The sequence below is a fragment of the Trachypithecus francoisi genome, unplaced genomic scaffold (genome assembly GCF_009764315.1).
Source record: "Trachypithecus francoisi isolate TF-2019V2 unplaced genomic scaffold, Tfra_2.0 Lachesis_group5, whole genome shotgun sequence".
Classification (NCBI taxonomy): domain Eukaryota; kingdom Metazoa; phylum Chordata; class Mammalia; order Primates; family Cercopithecidae; genus Trachypithecus; species Trachypithecus francoisi.
In genome coordinates this window covers 53631504-53652199 of record NW_022681470.1, presented here as the reverse complement: position 1 = coordinate 53652199, position 20696 = coordinate 53631504, and the positions used below count along the sequence as shown (strand labels likewise).

Genomic DNA, 20696 nt, shown 5'->3' with positions numbered 1-20696 from the left:
GTAGTGCTCTCCCATGTTTTTGGCAATTTTCTGCATGTTTCTTTTTAAGAAAATGTTTAAAAACAAGTCTGTGATGTTTTCTCTAATTTCATAGAAGACTGATAATGTGACCCTCGTTAAAATTCTTGCAAGAGAAACTTGTACATCAGATCCAAGAAAAATAAGAATCTGGGTTAAGGTGCCCAAATCACGCTTTTTAGGTTGTTCATCTAAAATAAGCATAACAAATAACTGGATTTCATAAGTTGCAGCTGAGGGAGTTCATCAGCTCATAAAGTACAAGAGATGGAGGAACTTAAGAGATGACAGACACTCATCAAAACTGTCTCTCTTAGCCACATGCATTCTGAAGACAGATTTGGACAGTCAGAAGCCACACATGGAAGTTATAATTCTCACTATGGTCTTGACATTATTGCTGTTTAAAATAATTTTTTATTTTTATTTTTATTATTTATTTATTTATTTATTTATCTATTTATTTATTTATTTTGAGACGGATTCTCCCTCTGTCGCTCAGGCTGGAGTGCAGTGGTGTGATCTCAGCTCACTGCAAGCTCCGCCTCTCGGGTTCACACCGTTCTCCTGCCTCAACCTCCCCAGTAGCTGGGACTACAGGCGCCCGCCAACAGGCCCGGTTAATTTTTTGTATTTTTAGTAGAGTGGGAGTCTCACCATGTTCGCCAGGATGGTCTTGATCTCCTGACCTCGTAATCCGCCCGCCTTGGCCTCCCAAGGTGCTAGGACTACAGGCGTGAGCTACCGTGACCCGCCTAAAATAATTTTTAAAAATTAACATAATGATAGATAAAAGTGTGAAATGTTAATTCTGAAAGCAAGATCACTGCTGTTAGTTGAGCAGTGTAGGAGTTGTAGAGTGGTATCAGAAATGGACACTCAGCTTCTCATCCTCTTCATGATATGGTAAAGGCACCATGAAATTAATAAAAGGGTAGGATGGAGGGTCTGACAAACTTCTATTGCCAGGGTGTTACCAATCCACTTTTTCTTTGAAGGGAAAATCCTCGAGGAAGATTATCTGGGATGAATTGTAAGAGTGGAGTCTGGATTATATGACTTTGACTCCAGAATTTGTGAAAAAAATATATTTAGAATAAGATACAATATGATGGAGAAGTTAGTAGAAATGCAATTTCTTGGTTGCTGCTAACAAGTTTGGTGAAATTAAAACATCTCATGGTGGAAAGTAAAGAAAATGAACAATTTAACCCAGCAATACTGAGAGAAATATTTGAACCAAAATATTTGGCTTCATGTGTGACAAAGGTTCTGATGGAGACTTGGGAAGATACAGGTTAAGTTATGGTGCTCCTTCACTCTGACCCTTCATGAACAGATCCTACCTTCCAAGCGCCAGGTTTGAGAGATCAGATGACCATGAATACTAGAGAAATAACATTAAATATGTGGTTCATTTTGCGAAACAGAAAAACATTGGTGCCTGCTAGGTTAATTTTAACCACAGATTCTTTAAAATAAATGGTTTGTAATTTGGTAGTAAATTCAATTACCAGCTTATAGTCAGACTTTGGAAAAGTTTTTTCTTCACTTGATCTTAGTTGTTCTTGTTAAATGAGAATTTTATAATTGGTCAAACTAGCCTCTCTAGTGAATATTAAGTGATACAAATCCTAGGAAGATAGTGAGAGATTTTAATTGGTTAAAAAAAATTAAGTGGTAAGATGATGTATTAGTGTTTCCCAGAGAAACAGAATGTATAGTGTGAGATGTATGTAGATAGATGAGATAGAGAGAGGTTTTTTTATGCAATTGGTTTACTTGACTTGTGGGCATAAGCAAGTCCAAAATTCATAGGTGAATAGAGTAGAAACTCAGACAAGGGTCAATGTTATAGTCTTGAGGTAGAATTTCTTCTTCTTTGGAAGCCTAAGTTCTGACTCTTACTGTTTCGATTGATTGAATGTGACCCACCCACATTATCAAGGGTAATCTTTATTTAAAGGCAACTTATTGTAGATGTTATTAACTCCATCTATAAAATACTTTCTTCACAGAAACACTTAGATTAACATTTGATTAAATAATTGGGCTTGATAACCTAGCCAAGTTGACACATAAAACTAACCATTGCAGATGCTAATTCTCACCAAAACATGTATTATTTTGATTAGTTATGTGGATATACATAGTTGCAAGCTCTGAAAGAAGGCTAACATGAACTCCCAGGCTGTGACTGTTAGGAACTGACATTTCAAGATATGTGGGGGTAACATTTAGATATAATTCCTTCAGTTACCAATAATATACTGTGGAGTACCAAATAGCTGGAAGGAGACTATTTAATGCTCCCAACCCAAAGAAATGATAAGTGTTTGAGATAATGGATATACTAATTATCCTAACCGACCATTATACATTATATATATGGAAACATTACTATGTACCCCATGAATATATACAGTTATTGTCAATTTTTTTAAAAAGGAGAAAAAAAAAAGACAATTCCTAGGTTGTTACTTAGATTTGGTGAAGATAGTACTCACCATTGTGACACATCTCAGATTGTAATTGCATTTTCACACATCAACACAAAATTTTATTTATGAATAAAAATGAGTAAAACAGTACTTGAAAAATGAAATTAAAAACAGATTTAATAATAAATTCAGAAAAATATGTGCATTTTACTAATAGTAATGCCATTTATTCTATTTTTCTTCACAACTGGGATATGTCAGTTTTCCATCCTGACACACTGCTCGAAATGAATGAGATTTTGTTGGATGATATCCATATTTACAATCAAATTCAACTATGTCACCTGTTTTTGAATAAAGCTTTTGTTGGTTTGTCCACTTTAATTTTATATTATATTTTTCCATAATTTCTTGTGATATTACACATGGATCTGAAAGTAGAAAAAAATGAACATAAAACATTAAGTAGTATGCAAATCTTCACAGACTCATAGACAGGTTTTCAAGTAGAATGTTATATGATGGTTGAGGAATTATTTCTCTAAATCCTTTCCAAACCATTGCTGTAAAAATATAATATAGATTTAAGTAAAGTTAAAATGGTAAACGATGTAAAAAATGAGGTACTGTGTTTAATGGATGATAATTTAATGTTATTACCAGATTCATAACATCAATTGTTATATGAAGATAGTTGTATTTTAAAACCTATCATTGCTGTTTCTGTTTGATTATGATTTTGGTGAAAGAATCCAAACTTTCAGTAATAAGATGAACAAGAACTGGGAATCAAATAAAGAAATGTAATGACATTAATAGCTAATAATATGGTATTATTCACTTGAAATTTGAAGAGAAAGCAGGTTTTAAGAGTCCTTATCTCACACACACACACACACATTTACACACAGTGGTAACCATAGGTGGTGATGAATGTGTTAATTAACTTGTAGTAATCATTGCTTCCTAAATTTATCAAACAATGTGTTGTAGAACATGAATATATATTCTTTTCATTTATCAATGAAATGTTTTAAAATAAAACATAAATATAAAGAGAAAAATTTCTAAACTTTACATTCCATTATATAAACGTTTGGTAGGCAAGCATTCAGCAGAATGGTTGTTTGTTAATCTGTGAAAATTCTATTACAAACAATGAAATATCAGACTCATCACATTGATTTTTCCAGAACCCATGAGAATACTAAAGTACTTACCTAAGCATTTTGGTGGTTCTGACCATTGTCCATTTCTACATGTTATATGATTATTACCTTCAAGTTTATACAAGCTCTGGCATTGATACTCAACTGACGAACCTGGAGCATATACTGACAATGGGAATGAAGTAATGTCTCCATTATCAATAGGTGGAGGGGGCCCACATTTTTCTGCAGAAACTAAAAAAACATCATTTGATTTACTGGGAGAGCAAATAAAAATGCAAGTTCAAATAAGGCAAATACAAACTAGGCACTTCATATTCTTTCAGGGCTTTTGTGATTTGTGCTGAATGAAATGATTCCTGGAGTAAAATGTATCCTACAAACTGAAAGTTATATTTTAAGTTCTTTTCTCCTCACTGAATGAACACATACAGCATTAACAAAGATGACACCTCGTAGTATTCCAGGATTAAGAAATGTTTTTCTAAATGAGTACATGCTAAACAGATAGAAAGCTATGACAAACACAAAGTTTCTTATTTTAAATTCAACATTCTTTGGAGTTTATTGGGTCCATAGTCATTTCATTCTTTATTTTCATTTGCCTTACAAGAGAAACATTAATTCCTTGAAAAATTTAAACAATACAAATTAATAGAAGGTAAAAGAAAATTGCTGGATTCTTGGTATCGGCAAAATGAGGAACGAACTTTTCTACCTTTTCCTTATGCTAAGTACAACTCGAATTTTGGACACAATGTAAAAAAAAAAAAAAAAAAAAAAAAAAACAGAAAAGAACATAAGAAGACTCTGAAAGATATAGAGACTTTGATCTAGCTAGAGACTTCAGGACTCAAGGAATGACACAGCAGGGTCATGTGGGTTTTCTTTTGGACTCCTGTGTATCCTGGTTAGGACACTGGAGAAGACTGCAACCCAGTATTAAAATGAGGTTCAGATAAAAAAAGAAAATCCCCAGAAGAGCCTACTTTCTATACCCAAAAGCCCAGGAAAAGAATTTTTACCAATAACTTACATACTGTAGGAAAGATCCTAAGAAGCCAATGACCACCCTCCACACTCCCAGATAAACAGAGGTCAACTGTGGAACCTAAACTTTCATCTACATGGTCAAGTAACAAGACACCTCTCCCTTTTCCCATGATGTCAGCAGAAGCCAAGTGGGAAACCTGGGCTTATACCCAGCATGGCAGCAATGGAAGCTGCCAAATAAGACTTTTTGCAATCCAGTACTCAAAATATAACACCTAAAATATCTAGAATAAATTTAAAAATTACTCATCATATTAAGGACCAGGAAACCCTCAATATAGAAAAGACAATTATTAATAACAGAAGACAACACTAAGAAGACACAGATGTTGAAATTGATGATGCTTTGAAAAGTCCAGTAGGAATTATAAACCCAAATAGTAAAACAAGAATTAAAAAACAACCACTTGATAGGCTTAATAATACATTGGGAGTTGACAGATGAATAAATTCGTGAACTTCAATACAGAGCAATATTAATTACCCAGTCTGAAAATAGACTAAAAACAGAAAGCTGAACTGAGCTTCAGAGACCTTTAGAATACAACAAACAACAACAAATAAGGAGAGGCAATCCAGAAAAAGAAGAGAAAAAGTACCGGACTGAAAACAATAAAAAAAAAAATGACTGAACACTTCCAAGATTGACCATAAGACATAAACTAATAGTGACATGTAGAACCAATCTATACTGTACAATATTTTTCTCATAACTTGAAAAAATATATCAGCTATTTTGACTTAATTACATTAAATTGTTCCAAATCTATTAAAAATATAAGAAGGGAATGATATTAGAAGCCTGAGGAGATACTGGTATCTGGAGCGCTTGAAATTACTCTTTTTTGCATTCACATCATTTATCGCACATACTTGCCACCTGATATAGTTAGGCTTTGTGTCCCCACTCACATCTTATCTTGAATTGTGATCCCCAGGTATTGAGGCAGAGACATGGTGGGGGGTGGTTGGATCATGGGGATGGCTTCCCCCATGCTGTTCTCACCATAGTGAGTGAGTTCTCAAAAGATCTGATGGTTTTATAAGTGTTTGGAAGTTCCTCCTTCGCTCACTTGTCTCTCTCCTGCTGCCTTGTGAAGAAGTGCCTGCCTCCCCTTCTGCCACGATTGTAAGTTTTCTGAAGCCACAGCCATGTGGAACTGTGAGTCAATTAAACCTATTTTATTTATTTATTATTATTCTTATTATTATTTTGAGACGGAGTCTCACTTTGTTGCCCAGACTGCAGTGCAGTGGCACTATCTCGGCTCACTGCAGCCTCTGCCTCTCCAGCTCAAGCGATTCTCCTCCCTCATCCTCCTGAGTAGCTGGGATTACAGGTGTGCACCACCATGCCCAGCTAATTTTTATATTTTAGTAAAGACAGAGTTTCACCATGTGGGCCAGGCTAGTCTCAAACTCCTGACCTCAAGTGATTCATCTGCCCTAGTCTCCCAAAGTGCTAGGATTACAGGTGTGAGCCACCGTGTCTGGCCAAACCTACTTTATTGATACATTACCCAGGTTGGAGAAGTTCTTTATAGCAGTGTGAGAATGGACTAATATAGTCAATTGGTACAGTGGGCACTGCTATGAAGATACCTGAAAATGTGTAAGTGACTTTGGAACTGGGTAATAGGCAGAGGTTGGAACAGCTTAGGGGGCTCAGAAGAAGACAGGAAGATGAGGGAAAGTTTGGAACCCCCTTGAGACTTGTTCAGCGGTTTTGACCAAAATGCTTATAGTGATATGGACAATGAAGTCCAGGCCGAGGTGGTCTGAGATGGAGATGAGAAACTCATTGGGAACTGGAGCAAAGGTCACTCTTGCTATGCTGTAACAAAGAGATTAGTGGCAATTTGCCCCTGCCTTAGACATCTGTGGAACTTTGAAGTTGAGAGAGATGATTTAGGGTAACTAGAGTAGGAAATTTCTAAGCAGCAAAATATTCAAGAGTGACAGAGTATAAAGGTTTGCAAAATTTGCAGCCTGACCATGTAGTAGAAGAGAAAAACTAATATTCTGGGGAGTAATTCAAGCCTGCTGCAGAAATTTGCATAAGTAACAAGGAGCCAAATGTTAATAGCCTAAGACAATGGCGAAAATGACTCTAGGGCATGTCAGAGATCTTTGAGGCTTTCCCATCATAGGCCTAGGAGGAAAAATAGTTTCATGGGCCTGGGCCCTGTGGCTGTGTGCAGCCTCAGGACCTGGTGCCCTGCTGAGTCCTAGCTGCTCCAGCTCCAGCCGTGGCTAAATGGGGCCAAGATACAGCTCATGTCATTTTTTCAGCAGATGCAAACCTTGAACCTCGGCAGCTTCCACATGGTGTTGTGCCTGTGGGTGCACAGAAGATAAGATTTTGAGCTTTTTTTTGGTTCCAAGTGGGAACCTCTGCCTGGATTTCTGAGGTTGTATGGAAATTCCTGCATGTCGAGGCAAAAGTCTGCAGGGGCGGAGTCCTCATGGAGAACCTCTGCTAGGGTAGTGTGGAAGGGAAATGTAGGGTTGGAACCCCCATACAAAGTCACCACTGAGGCACTGCCGAGTGGAGCTTTGCATAGGGGGCTATTCTCCTCCAGACCACAGAATGGTAGATAAGCCAACAGCTTGTACTATGCACCTGGAAAGGCCACAGGCACTCAATGCCAGCCCATGAGAGCAGCCCTGGGGGCTGAACCCTGCAAAGCCACAGAAGTGGAGCTACCCAAGGCCTTGGAAGTCTACCCCTTGCATTAGTGTGTCCTGGATGTGAGACAAGGAGTCAAAGGAGACCATTTTTGGAGATTTAAGATTTAATGAGTGCCCTGCTGGGTTTTGAACTTGCATGGGGACTGTAGCCCCTTTCTTTTGGCCAATTTCACTCCTATGGGGAGAAAGTTGGAGGGAAATTATAAAGCAAATTAATCCCAATTTTACAAATGGGTAACTAAATATCAAAGACTTTTTAAAAAACCCATCTTCTAGGTTTTTTGAACCTTTCCATTATTCTCAACTCTATCACTAGTATGTTTATAAAAACTCATTATGAATATCTTCTGATTCAATTAGAAATAATTATGTATATGAATATGTGTTTATTTTTCTTATTTAATCATCTCTCATTAATGGTTAGTTTATAAAAGCATATATTAATTCTTACATAAAATACATAATTGACATTAAAAACAGAGTAAATAATCTGAATAAATCAAGTATACACACAAAAAAATTGAAATATTTTCTAATTAATAATCTCATAAATATTATTTAAAATGACTAGCTTTATGTACTGTTATTGGCACTTTAATGGTTTGATTGCAGTTTACTCGAGCAAATCCCACTAGAATGTGACTCATTTCACTTACATAAAACTTGTATCCCTAAATCTCTGTATTTTATTCCAATATTTTGGATGGCAATTCTTTATTGATTGTCATCTTTTTAAAAATCTAATTGTAAAAACAAAATACCATTGAAAATAATTGATCTGGCTGGGTGCAGTGGCTCATGCCTGTAGTATCAGCACTTGGGAGGCTGAGGTTGGCAGATCACCTGAGGTTGGGAGTTCGAGACCAGCCTGGCCAACTTGGTGAAACCCTATCTCTACTAAGAATACAAAAATTAACTGGGTGTGGTGACACACATCTGTAATCCCAACTACTCAGGAGGCTGAGGCACAAGAATCGCTTGAACCTTGGAGGCAGAAATTGCAGGGAGCCAAGATCACACCATTGCACTCCAACCTGGGCAACATAGTGAGACTCTGTCTCCAAAAAAAAAAATAAATAAATAAAATAATAAGGAAATAAGTAAGTAATTAAGTAAATAAATAAATAAATATAATTGATCTTGGCTGATGTAGGGTTTCCCAGCTGCTTCATTCATATGTGGTTATTGCATGGTGTTGTAGAAGGAATAATGGCTCCCAAAGATGGCTCTGTAGTAATCCCTGGAACATAGATTACCATAACTTGCAAAATGTTACCTTAGATGAAAAAACAGACTCTGCACCTATCATTATGAGTCTAGTTGCCCTGAAACTTTATTAACTCTCCACGGTGTTCTTGAGCTACCATTCAACCTTGGACATAGACTGTTCTGCTGAATTCTTCCACTTTGGAGATTCTGACTTCCTCCATCTACTCTTATAACCTCAATATGTTGCCTTATGCTTTTGGAATAAGCAACAGGCAGAGAGGGAAAGGTAGCAATATTCTGAGAACTTGAACAAGAAGATGTGTTCTTTGTCAGACTAAATAAAATGGGCTAAGTTTTGAAGCAACTTTATTTTGGCAACTTAGTTTCAGAATGTCATTACTCACTGAATGGAACCAGAACTTATTGGAGGTATGGCTTATTCTAGTTCTTGGACGGGGAAAACATGAATTAAACCCAGGATATTTTTTGTGTCACAAAGCAACAGACTTAATCAAAGGCTAACAAAGTCTTACAGACTGTACACAAGAGAGAGCCAGCTTGTATGGGATACAGCTGGTCAAACTTAATTTGTCAAGCTTCTAAAATATAATTGTTGGGCTGACAATAGCCACCATCCCACAAATTGAAGAGAGCTTGTTCATGATATAGAGAGAGCATGGAAATATTTATGCCATCACTGAAGCCTATAAATCCTGAACCCTATTCAATCACTGGAATTTTCTGGTATTCATAACATTTGTTCTTTTTTTTTTTTTTTTGCAAGTGTTAATCATGTTTAATCCTGTAGTAATAGAAAGATACTATGATTTAACTGTTCACCAAAAAACTATCACAGTTTCAGCTGTTTTAAGAAGAGTCAATTTTCTAGAAGTTTAAATTTAGGGAAGACAGGGTCTCACTCTGTTGCCCAGGTTGGCGTGCACTGGTGCAGTCATAGCTCACTGCAGTCTTGAACACCTGGGCTCAAGTGATCCTCCTGCTTCAGCCTTCCCAGTGGCTGGGACTACAGGCACACACCACTGTGCCCTACTCTAGAGGTTTTAAATTAAGTATTGAAGATGTGGAATAATATTTGATAACATAACATCTTTTGAAAAGCATACCACGGATTCTATTTCTTGATAGGATGGAATAGCTGGTATCAACATAGCATCCCGCTGGAAAAAAATTAGAAAACTGTACAAAATATATATCAAGAACACTGGAAATCTCCCAGCACACAACCGTGATGACTAAGAAAATGAAAAAACCTCAACACCCCAAACTACCATAGCACACAGCCCCATCTGTTTGCTGGGAGGCCTTTTTTAGACTCTGTGCTGTGAGGGAGAACCCAGGAAGAACTCAGTGGTCTTCTTTAGTTGAGACTAATAAGGTCAGTCTTGGAGACTACAGTGGCCAGAAGTTACTGGACATAGTAGCAGAGAGAAAGTGGTATGAAGAGAAAGAGCTGTAGAAGTTTCCATGGGGCTCCTTGTGTTTTTAGTTGAATACTGAGCTGTGCAAGCATAGGACGGAATCGTATTGGGCTGGGCGAAGAACAACTACTGAGGCGCTATAAAGATGAAGAATTACAAGAGTTCACACAGGACTGGGAGGCGCCATCATTTATGCCACAGGTTTCCAAAAGAATCGTTTTCCAAATGCTAAGCCGCTCACAAATAAATATACGTCTCAGAAGTATGGACTTTCTAAAACTTAGGAATTGATGATTTATTCAATAAAGCATATGAATTTAAATAAAGATACATATTAAATGCTGTCTTACTTATAAGACATTTTAATTAGAATTTGATTTATTTTCACTTTAATACTTCAGTTTTGTAACCATTTCTTGTCAATTAACCTGACACTATAAACCACACACAGGCATTACTTAAACTTCAAGGGATTATATTCAAGGTGTATTCTTGTTTAATGTTTTTACTTATCACATACATTTGATTTATATAGTTAGGCAAACTATGTTATTGCACATCCACTTAGACATAATTGGAACTGAAAATCAAATGAATAATGATAGAAGTATGTGGTAAAACCTATATTTAACTTATATTTGATTTGTAAAAAAAAGATTTATTTCTTTTAAACTTTATAATATATAACAGCATCTGAGAGAACAGCGTTGTACTTACTAGTGGACCTGCATTTGGGAGGAATGGACCAGCCCCATTCCACACATGAAATGTTGTTCTCCTTGTTTTGAAGGCTGTATCCTGTGTTGCAAATAATTTGTACAGTATCTCCTTCCAGATGTGTTTGTCCTGAAGATTCAGAATGACCATTTTCCACAAAAGGAAAGAAACACAGTCCTAAGGACCCAAAAACGGATTAATATACAAGATGGAAGTAGCAAAGAAAAAGTACAACTGCATTTTATAATATTTTAATAAATCGGGTGAAGTGGCTCATGCTGGTAATCCCAGCACTTTGGGAGGCTGAGGCGAGTGGCTCACTTGAGGCCAGGAGTTTGAGAACAGCCTGGCCAACATGGTGAAGCCCTGTTTCTACTAAAAATACAAAAATTAGAGGGCATAGTGGTGCGCACTTGTAATTCCAGCTACTCTGGAGGCTGAGACAGGAGAATCACTTGAACCCAGAAAGCAGAGGTAGCAGTGAGTCAAGATGGCGCCACTGTACTCCAGCCTGGGTGACAGAGTCTTACTCTGTCTAAATAAAAAAAAAAAAAAAATTAAAGGAAAACTTTCAAAGCTGAAATCAAATATAAACGTTTTCAAAAGACTTTAAGTCATGCTACTATATATATATGCTGAAATATATTTTTTCTTTTATATGTATATATAGAAGAAAATATTTCATATTGTTGCTCTATGGTTTTTATAATAAAATATTTTATGTTTATAAACTATTTTAGGGACAAAGAACATCTTCATATATCTATTTCTCTCTTAACTCTCATAAATGTTTCTTAGGAGTAAGATCATTGCTATTTCCTTTGTTGCCTCATCTATCTGTCTCCCAATTGTTTTCTCTTTTAATACACCTGTTATCATTGGAGTCTGCGCTCTACATTTGTTGGAGTATTAATAGCTACACTTTGAACGACCAAATAAATGATTTATTGAAATATAAAAGTGAAAATGTGAAACCTTCTTACAATGTGCAGAAGAATGGTAAATTCAAAACAGAATATGTATAAAAATGGCATTTCAAAGGAAAACTACGATTAGGCTGCTGCCAAATGAATATTAGTAAAGAAATATTAGCAGTCAAATATATTAATCATCAGTCTAAAATAATGAATATATTTCAACATGTAGAGCATTTCCAGGTAACGCAAGACAGTTGACATATTTATTCTTCATTGATTCTAATAGGAGGCATCTCAAAATAGGAGGACTACATCTCCCATCTTTCAACTCCTCTGGTCACTGCCCCTGTGATTATCAAGACCTTATGATCTTGTCTGGCACATCCTTCTTTATTCACTGAATGACATCCATTTAATGAACAGGGCATTTACTCACTGAGACACTTTGGTGTTGGTGACCATCCTTCTTCCGTGCATGTTATGCGAGTCCAAAAAGATTTTGACAGAGACACAAAATTATATTCACAGGAGTAATAGAAAACTTCCCCTGTAGGAACTTGGGAGAATGGCTTATGTTTTTCTTCATCATATAGAATTCCATGTTTTATTTTTGGAAAATCACAAAATGTTGCTGGGAAAATAAAACAAAACTATAGAATTACATAATAAGCTACATAAATAAATCAGTAGATTATATTTTAATCATCTCATTTACAGTTTTTTTCTTTCATTTAGCTTAAATGCCTTTGGCTTAAATGCTTTCAAGTGTACAAATTAGGAATGAAAAAACATCACTAATTAAGAGTACAGTAGTATTTGAGGAGGTCATTGTTAATGCATATAAAATTTATATTTTGGAGTGATATGAAATATGAACTCTCCTGCAATGTCTTCAAGAAGAAAACCCTCACACCACAATTTAAGAATGAAGCAGAGTACAAGAGTAGCAAATCTTCCTTATCTGCATAGTATACAGTAGAGGAGTGATAAGGTTGCTTTTAGCTCTCAACTTACTTCTTTTCTCTATTCTCATCGACCGTCATAGATATCTCCACCAGAAACTCTGTCCTATTTTTTTTTCTGGTGCAGTAAAGATTTTGCGTAGGTAGTTTTGTTTTTTGTTTACTAATATCATTTTGAATATTTTCTGGTTACAAAGTTAATATAGTTTCAGTGGAAATAATTTAGAGATTATAAGAAAATTACTAAGAACAACTCAATCAAGATAAATTTAGAGCTAAACTCTGGTAAATGTTATATATACAAATATGTATTTGTATATTTGTATTTATATGTGTATACTTGTATTTTTGTTTTTATAATAAAATATTTTACGTTTGTAAACTATTTTAGGGAAAAAGAACATCTTCATATATCTATTTCTCTCTTAACTCTCATAAATGTTTCTCAGGAGAAAGATCATTGCTATTTCCTTTGTTGTATAGCATTTACATTGTATTAGGTATTTTAAATAATCAAGAGATTACTTAAATTACTTAAATTGTATGAGAGGGCTGGGTGCGGTAGCTCATGCCTGTAATCCCAGCACTTTGGGAGGCTGACGTGGAGGGATCACTTGAGGTCAGTGTTTGGATGAACGGAGGCAAGATGGTGCAGTTCCGGGTTCTTCATCCCCCCCCCAACTTTTCCCGTGCGGGGGAAAATGCAGCCGGCGACCCGGGAAAGTGCAGACCAACTAGGCATGCGCCAGGTGACGTCAATCCGAAGAGACCAAGATTTACCTGGTCGCACTTGCGGAACGCCCCCTGACACGCCCGTGCCCCGCCTATTGCCCTCCCACTCCTAGAAAAGCCGCTCTGGAGGGACGCCACGCGCGGCCTTCTCACAGCCCCACTCCTGTCAGGATGTCGGGACTGTGGGAACTCCGTCCGAGAGCCCCACCGGGGGACTCTGTCGGCCTTCTTTGCCGGAGGCGGACAGACCTCTTCCCCACACCTTAGGTGACCAAAATAAACTTGCAGTTTTGCTCCTACACTTGCCTAGTCGCTGGTTCTTTTGTGCCCGCTCTGGTGGTCTTAGAAAAACAAATCAGTCAGGAGTTTGAGACCAGCCTGACCAACATGACAAAACCCCATCTCTACTAAAAATACAAAATTTGGCCTGGTGTGGTGGTGTGCTCCTGTAATCCCAGCTACTCAGGAGGCTGAGGCAGAAGAATCACTTGAACCTGGGAGGAGGAGGTTGCAGTGAGCTGAGATCATGCCACTAAACTCCAGCCTGGAGGTGACAGAGCAAGACTCCACCTCAAAAAACAAACAAACAAACAAACAAACAAGCAAAAAAAAAAAACCCACGTAAAATAAAATAAATTGTACGGGAGGATATGCACCTGGTTATATACAAATACTACACCATTCTCTCTGAGAGACTTGAGTATCCATGGATTTTGGTATCTACTGGGAGTGAGTAGAGTCCTGGAACCAATTCCTTCAGGATACTAAAGGACTACTGTGTATATGTATATATGCATCCATACGCACTATGGTGCAAGATATATTAAAACAATGTAGAAAATGAGTGAAATCTTCATACTTTTTGACTTTTTTTGTACACATACATATATATATATACACACATATTTTTTAGTAGACTTTATTTTTTATTTACAGGTTTTTCACAGCAAAATTGAGTGGAAGGTACAGAGATTTCCTACATACCACTTCCTCTTCTTTGCCACATGGATAACCTCCCTCACCATCAATATAATTATCACCCAAAGTCCATAGTTTATGTTAGGGCTCACTCTTGATATTGTACATTTTATGGGTTTGATATACTTTATCTTTGAGTAAGTATATATATCTTTGAGTAAGTAAAGTATATACTTTACCTTTGAGTAAGTAAGTTCAAGATATTTCCTCAATATAATACTGCTGTTTGTTTTTATCTCAAGATATTTTTGCAATATAGTACTGCTGTATAAGGAATAATTTTATTTTTCACCTTATTTGGAAGATGTGTGCAGAAATTCAGCTGACAAATTAAGAGAAATTTCTCTTTCTCATCTATCTACAAGTAATGTTTAATGTTGCACAATATTTGAAATATTTTCACCTTGTGAAACCTGAAATTGATTATCTGTTTAAAATTTGACATTAGATAGTTTTGGTAAAGGTATTGAGGGAAAGACTCCTCTCTTGATAGTATTAACCTATCATAACTCTTTCGATTATCCTTCACTCCTCCAAAATTATAGTAGTTTATTTTCATACATTTGCACCTACATATTCTTTGTTATCCAGAATAGCTTGGTTTTCCAGAACTAACTCTATGACATTCATCAAATATTCATTGTGCATATCTACAATGGTGCTAGCTAGGAGTGTTAATGTCTTTTTGCAAGCCTCCTTTACACAACCACCCACTTCAAAAGTAGAAAATAATTTTTCTTGTCTCAACATTCTGGTAGAATATTATGAATATATTTCTTCTGGGATATATATACACACACACACATTATATATATATATACACACACACACACACACACACAGTCATACAGTTATTCAACACATAATGACATTTTGGTCAATGACTGATTGCTTATATGACAAGGGATCCATAAGATTATAGCTTAGCTGAAAAATTCCTATCACCTAATAGCCATCATAACATTGCAGTGCAATATATTACTCACATGTTTGTGGCACTGCTGGTGTAAACAAACCTACAGCATTGTCAGTCACATAAAAATATACCACACACAATTTTGTGCAGTACGTAATACCTGATGATGATAATATAGAAGTGTTACTGGTTAATGTATTTCATATATTATAATTGTTATCAGTATTTTATAATTCACTTCTATTCATTAAAAAATTAACTGTAAAACAGTTAATTTTTCCTCAGGTCCTTCAGGAACTATTCCAGAAGAAACCTTTGTTATCACAGGAGAGGACAGCTCCATGTGCGTTACTGCCCTGAAGACCTTCTAGTGGGACAAGAGTGGAGGAAGAAGACAGTGATACTGATGATCTTGATCCTTTGTAGGCCAAGGTTAATGTGTGTGTTTGTGTCTGTTTTTAACAAAAGGTTTTAAAAGTAAATAAATAAGTAAAATATTTAAAAGATAAAAGCTTATAGAACAATAGAAATAAAAAATCTTTTGTACATCTCTACAATGTTTTTTAAGCTAAATATTATCTCAAAAGACAAAAAAATTAAAGTTGATGAAGTAAAAAGGTTAATACAAACTAAGGTTAATTTATTATTGAAGAAAAGTTTTAAAATAAATTTAGTCTATCCTGGGTGTATCAAAAACTCAGTAATTAGCACTAAAGAACTTATCCATGTAACCAAAAACCACCTGCTCCCGCCAAAACTATTTAAATAAATTAATTAATTAATAAAATAAATTAGTCTTGCCTAAGTATACTGTGTTTATTCCACCTCCAGTAGTCTATGGTAATGTTCTAAGCTGTCATATTCACTCACCACTCATGTAATGCCTTACTGAGAGCAACTTTCAGTCCTGCACACCCTATTCATGATAAGAGCCATATACAAGTGTGCCATTTGTAATGTTTTATACTGTATTTTTATCGTATTTTTGCTATATTTAGATAAAAATATACTTACAATGGTGCTACAATTACCCACAGTATTCAGTACCATAACATGCTGTACAGGTTTGCAGCCTAGGAGCGACAGGCTATACCATATGACCTAGTTAGGTAGTAGGCTATACAACCTAGGTTTGTGTAAGTACACGCTATAATGTTTGAATAAGAAAGAAATCGCCTAAGGATGAACTTCTCAGAACGTGCCCCTATCATTAAGTAATGTATGACTGTTTATATACACACACACACACGCGTGCACACACTCACAGCCACCTATATATAGTCTTGCAATTTATTTGCCTGTTTACATTTTGCTTTTCTTTGGGACGCTATGGTAAGTTGCAGTGAGGTGTGGTTGGGGTTGTCATTTTCTTCCAGCTTCTTTGCTACATGAAGCACAACATATTGCTTGATAAATATTTTGCTACTGGAAGCATGTAGTTTTCTATGTATACAAATGTGTTGCTTCAGTGTGTTGTTTTTGCTGTTTGGCAGGGCTCTCAATAGACGTCTAAACGACAGTGTAACTAACACACACTTACAGATCATTTAACATCTAGGCAACCTTTAGATAGAATGTCACTGAAGGTTCTCCCAGAGACTGGATTGAAGCTTGAACATTTTTTTGGTGGGGGCAGGGTTAGGAATTGTCAAAATTCTGTATATTTCTCTCATATTTTTCACTCATCTTCCTCTGCTTTCCCCCTGTTTAGAAATCCCCTTGTAATGCCATTTGTAATAAGTGTATAAGCCACTTAATGAATACCATAAACACAGACTTAAGAAAAATCAAATACACTCATACAGTCGCACTCCTGTGATTACAACTCAGCACTAAAAGTGAAAACAAAATGAAATGAATTTCAAACCAATAGAAATAATGCTTTGCAACACTTCTAACGGCAAATATTTCAAGGAAAGAATTTTATTGTTCATATTGTTCTCTTATGTCAGGACAGACGAGAAACTGTTCAAATAAAACTTCAAAGGTCTGTAAACATTAGGAAACAGCAAAACAGTAAAGTAAAAGCCTTCTGGAAATCAAAGAGTAAAGCATAATGATCAAAACTCCATGTACACACATAGTTTAATTAGTATCCTAGACCTTGGTAGAGATTTTGTTTGCAATTCATGTGATATGGTGGTCTTAATTTCAACATGAAATAAAATGGGACTATTTATAAAATATCGTAAGAAGCAGTTTGTAATGTTACTAAAGAGGTGATACATTACTTCATTCTCGATATTTAAGAGCTCAGAAGGAGCAATTTCTTGACAGTTCACTGGTTTATATATAAGTGATATTTTCTATTGTTTCAGTGAAATATATTTCCCTCTGTTGAATGATAATTAGATTGAATGGGAATTCCTCCACTTTAAAGACCTTTACAATTTAAATGATCAAATTTAGGAAAATAAAATCCTAAAAGCACTTTGAAGGTGGCCAAATCTTTTTGAGAATGATTTTTCTAGTTAGTGACATTGCAGAGTTTATGCAGAATTACACTAATAGTTCACCTTGCCACTGTGATTATAGCAGATTTTCCCTCATTTAATTCCTCTTTACGTTCTCTATTTGGCGGCCATTTACCTTTGTAACTTAGAGGATGGAGAGAACTAATTTTATTCTATTTTCCTGCTAATTGCATGTTAGAAAGTATTTCCATAAAATAGATTAACATTATAAATAACTTAAAATATTTTCAGCTACTTATTCATTAAAAAATATGTAAGCATACACACAAAAACGGATAAATGTATCTGAAAAAGGAACTAAATATTCAGGTCTGTTTTCAACTTACCTTTTCCCCCAACAGAGGATATCTGTGAGATTAGAATTACACTGATCATGAGCCACATGCCTGGTAGTTCCAATTTTATATAACTAAAAATACTTCAGTGGTGGTGGTGTTGCTTTGAATCTCTTTCATTAACAGTTATGAGCATGACTTTGAATTTCAGTGTACTAACTGGAAGCTAGTTTAGTAACGTCCTTTGTGGTAAACATCAAAGTTCATGGAAGATTGTGCAAAATAAGCAAATAGTGTCTAATCAGTGTTTTCATAATAATACTCTGAATTTATTGTGTAATATTTACTTGAGTAAAATAAAAGCTGTTCAATATCCTTGCTGTGGTCCCTGAGTCTCTGAGTTTGGAATATTCAGAAATGGGCCATTGAAGAGGAAAGAGGAAGCCCCTTCTTTTTTCTAGCCAAGAGTTCAGCTACATCAATAGTCAAGCAACAACAGATGATCAGTCCAGCACCACTGTTCTAGTTGTAAATTCCTCTTAAAACTGGTATTAAGAATGAGGTAACTTCAGACCATCCTGGCTAACATGATAAAACCCCGTCTCTACTAGAAATACAAAAAAATGAGCCAGGCATGGTGGCTGGTGCCTGTAGTCCCAGCTGCTTGGGAGGCTGAGGCAGGAGAATGGCATGAACCTGGGAGGTGGAGTTTGCAGTGAACCGAGATCACGCCACTGCCCTCCAGCCTGGGGACACAGTGAGACTCTGTCAAAAAAAAAAAAGATAACTTCTTAATAATTTTCATATTTTGTAGACTATAAAAAGTCAAATCAAGAATAATTTTTGGTATGTAAAGGTTCCCGAAATTTTTGAACAAATAAATTTTACTTCAAAATCATTTTGTTCAGACGGTACTTTGAGAATGGGTATTTGTGGGTCTTGGTATAGTCAATCACCACCAAAAAGGCAGCGATAAAACTGGATACAATTATAAAAATAATCTCTAGAAATTGGCCAAAGAGCATACTGTTGGGAAATATTTATTCTAGAAAGTCTACATAAATCTCAGTAAGAAGAGTGACTGCTTTTATCCACCTTTGTCTTGCAGTCCAGTTCTGTGGCTCAGAAGTTGAACCCTGGATAGGCAAGCAGTCTATGTGGACTGGAAGCTCTGCTGCCCCACTGAAGGGGAATTACTTTACAGCATGGAAAAATCCCTGCCCAAGGATCCTATTGAATACAAAGAGGTTACAGTGGGAAGCAAGTACAGAAGACTGGTACATGTACAGGATATTAGCTGGAGCAAGCAACAAAGTGGCCAGTCAGCCAGAAATTTAATGGCAAAATTTGGAGAAAGGGACAGCCTAAGGACTCCCACTAAGATGAAACTTACTGATGGTGATTCAGAAGTCAACGGGAATGCACATAGCTATGTTCAATCAAGAAACCAGAGAAGTCCCTGTGAGCCACTAGTAGTCTCCACTATTGATTCTAGTCTATCTAAACCTTGTCATTTCCAATTAAACTACCTAAATTATCTAAATATTAAGTGTCACACTCTAGACTATTTCAACAATCTTTTTAGCTCACTTACTGTACTAAATTTGTTCTAACCATTCAATGACCCTGACACTTTTTCACTATTCTTTTCCCTTCACTTTCTCTCTTCCCACCATACCCAAATTAGATTCAATGGTTCATCAATGTAAGTCAATCCCTTGGACACATTCTCCTGCCCATTCCTTTCTTTCTATCAGTAATCTAAGTCTTAGAAAACCTCAATCATTTGCAAATAAATTATCTGCCATCACCATCCCTGAATTGGAGCAGCAGAGTGTTTCTACAAGAAAAACAAATGTGGTCACTGTTCCAAGATAGCTGAATAAGAACAGCTCTGGTCTGCAGCTCCCAGCGTGATCAGTGCAGAAGATGGGTGATTTCTGCATTTTCAACGTAGGTACCTGGTTCATCTCATTGGGACTGGTTGGACAGTGGGTGCAGCACACGGAGAGCAAACCGAAGCAGGGCAGGGCATTGCCTCATCCGGAAGCATGAGGGGTCAGGGGACTTCCCTTTCCTAGTGAAGGGAAGCCATGGAAGACTGGACCTGGGAAAAACGGGATGCTCCTCCCCAAATACTGTGCTTTTCCAATGGTCTTAGCAAACGGCAGACCAGGAGATACTCTCCTGCACCTGGCTGGGCGGGTGCCACGCCCACAGAGCCTTGCTCACTGTTAGTGCAGCAGTCTGAGATTGACCTGCAAGGCAACAGCCTGGTGGGGGGAGGGGCATCCACTATTGCTGAGGCTTGAGTAGGTAAACAAAGTGGCCTGGAAGCTTGAACTGGGCGGAGCCCACTGCAGCACAGCTAGGCCTGCTGCCTCTGTAGAATCCATCTCTGGGGGCAGAACATAGCTGAACAAAAGGCAGAAGAAACTTCTGCAGACTTTAACGTCCCTGTCTGACAGGTCTGAAGAGAGCAGTGGTTCTCCCAGCATGGCGTTTGAGGTCTGAGAGCAGACAGACTGCCTCCTCAAGTGGGTTCCTGACCCCCATGTAACCTAACTGGGAGACACCCTCCCAGTAGGGGAGACTTACACCTCATACAGATGAGTGTCCCTCTGGGACAAAGCTTCCAGAGGAAGGATCAGGCAGCAATATTTGCTGTTCTGCAATATTTGTTGTTCTGCAGCCTCTGCTGGTGA

The 20696-nt window shown here is 36.8% G+C and overlaps 1 protein-coding gene across 1 annotated transcript; it reads right to left on the bottom strand.

Moving 5' to 3' along the window:
- Positions 1-2409: 2409 nt before the first annotated feature.
- CFHR2 (complement factor H related 2) lies at positions 2410-18242 on the bottom strand. The gene is made up of 5 exons (XM_033200647.1): positions 18043-18242; positions 12091-12285; positions 10738-10914; positions 3680-3862; positions 2410-2890 (listed from the first exon to the last, which is right to left on the bottom strand). The coding sequence occupies exons 1-5, from the start codon at positions 18098-18100 to the stop codon at positions 2691-2693; spliced, it is 813 nt and encodes a 270-aa protein (XP_033056538.1). The 5' UTR covers positions 18101-18242; the 3' UTR covers positions 2410-2690.
- Between the last annotated feature and the right edge of the window lie 2454 nt (positions 18243-20696).

Excerpts from the sequence above, each read along its gene's own strand:
- CFHR2 (XM_033200647.1), bottom strand. The coding sequence starts at position 18,100 with ATGTGGCTCATGATCAGTGTAATTCTAATCTCACAGATATCCTCTGTT. Across the intron at positions 10,915-12,090 it reads ACCAACACCAAAGTGTCTCA|GACTGTGTTTCTTTCCTTTT; the intron begins GTGAGTAAATGC and ends TTGGGTCCTTAG. Across the intron at positions 2,891-3,679 it reads AGAACCACCAAAATGCTTAG|ATCCATGTGTAATATCACAA; the intron begins GTAAGTACTTTA and ends TTCTACTTTCAG.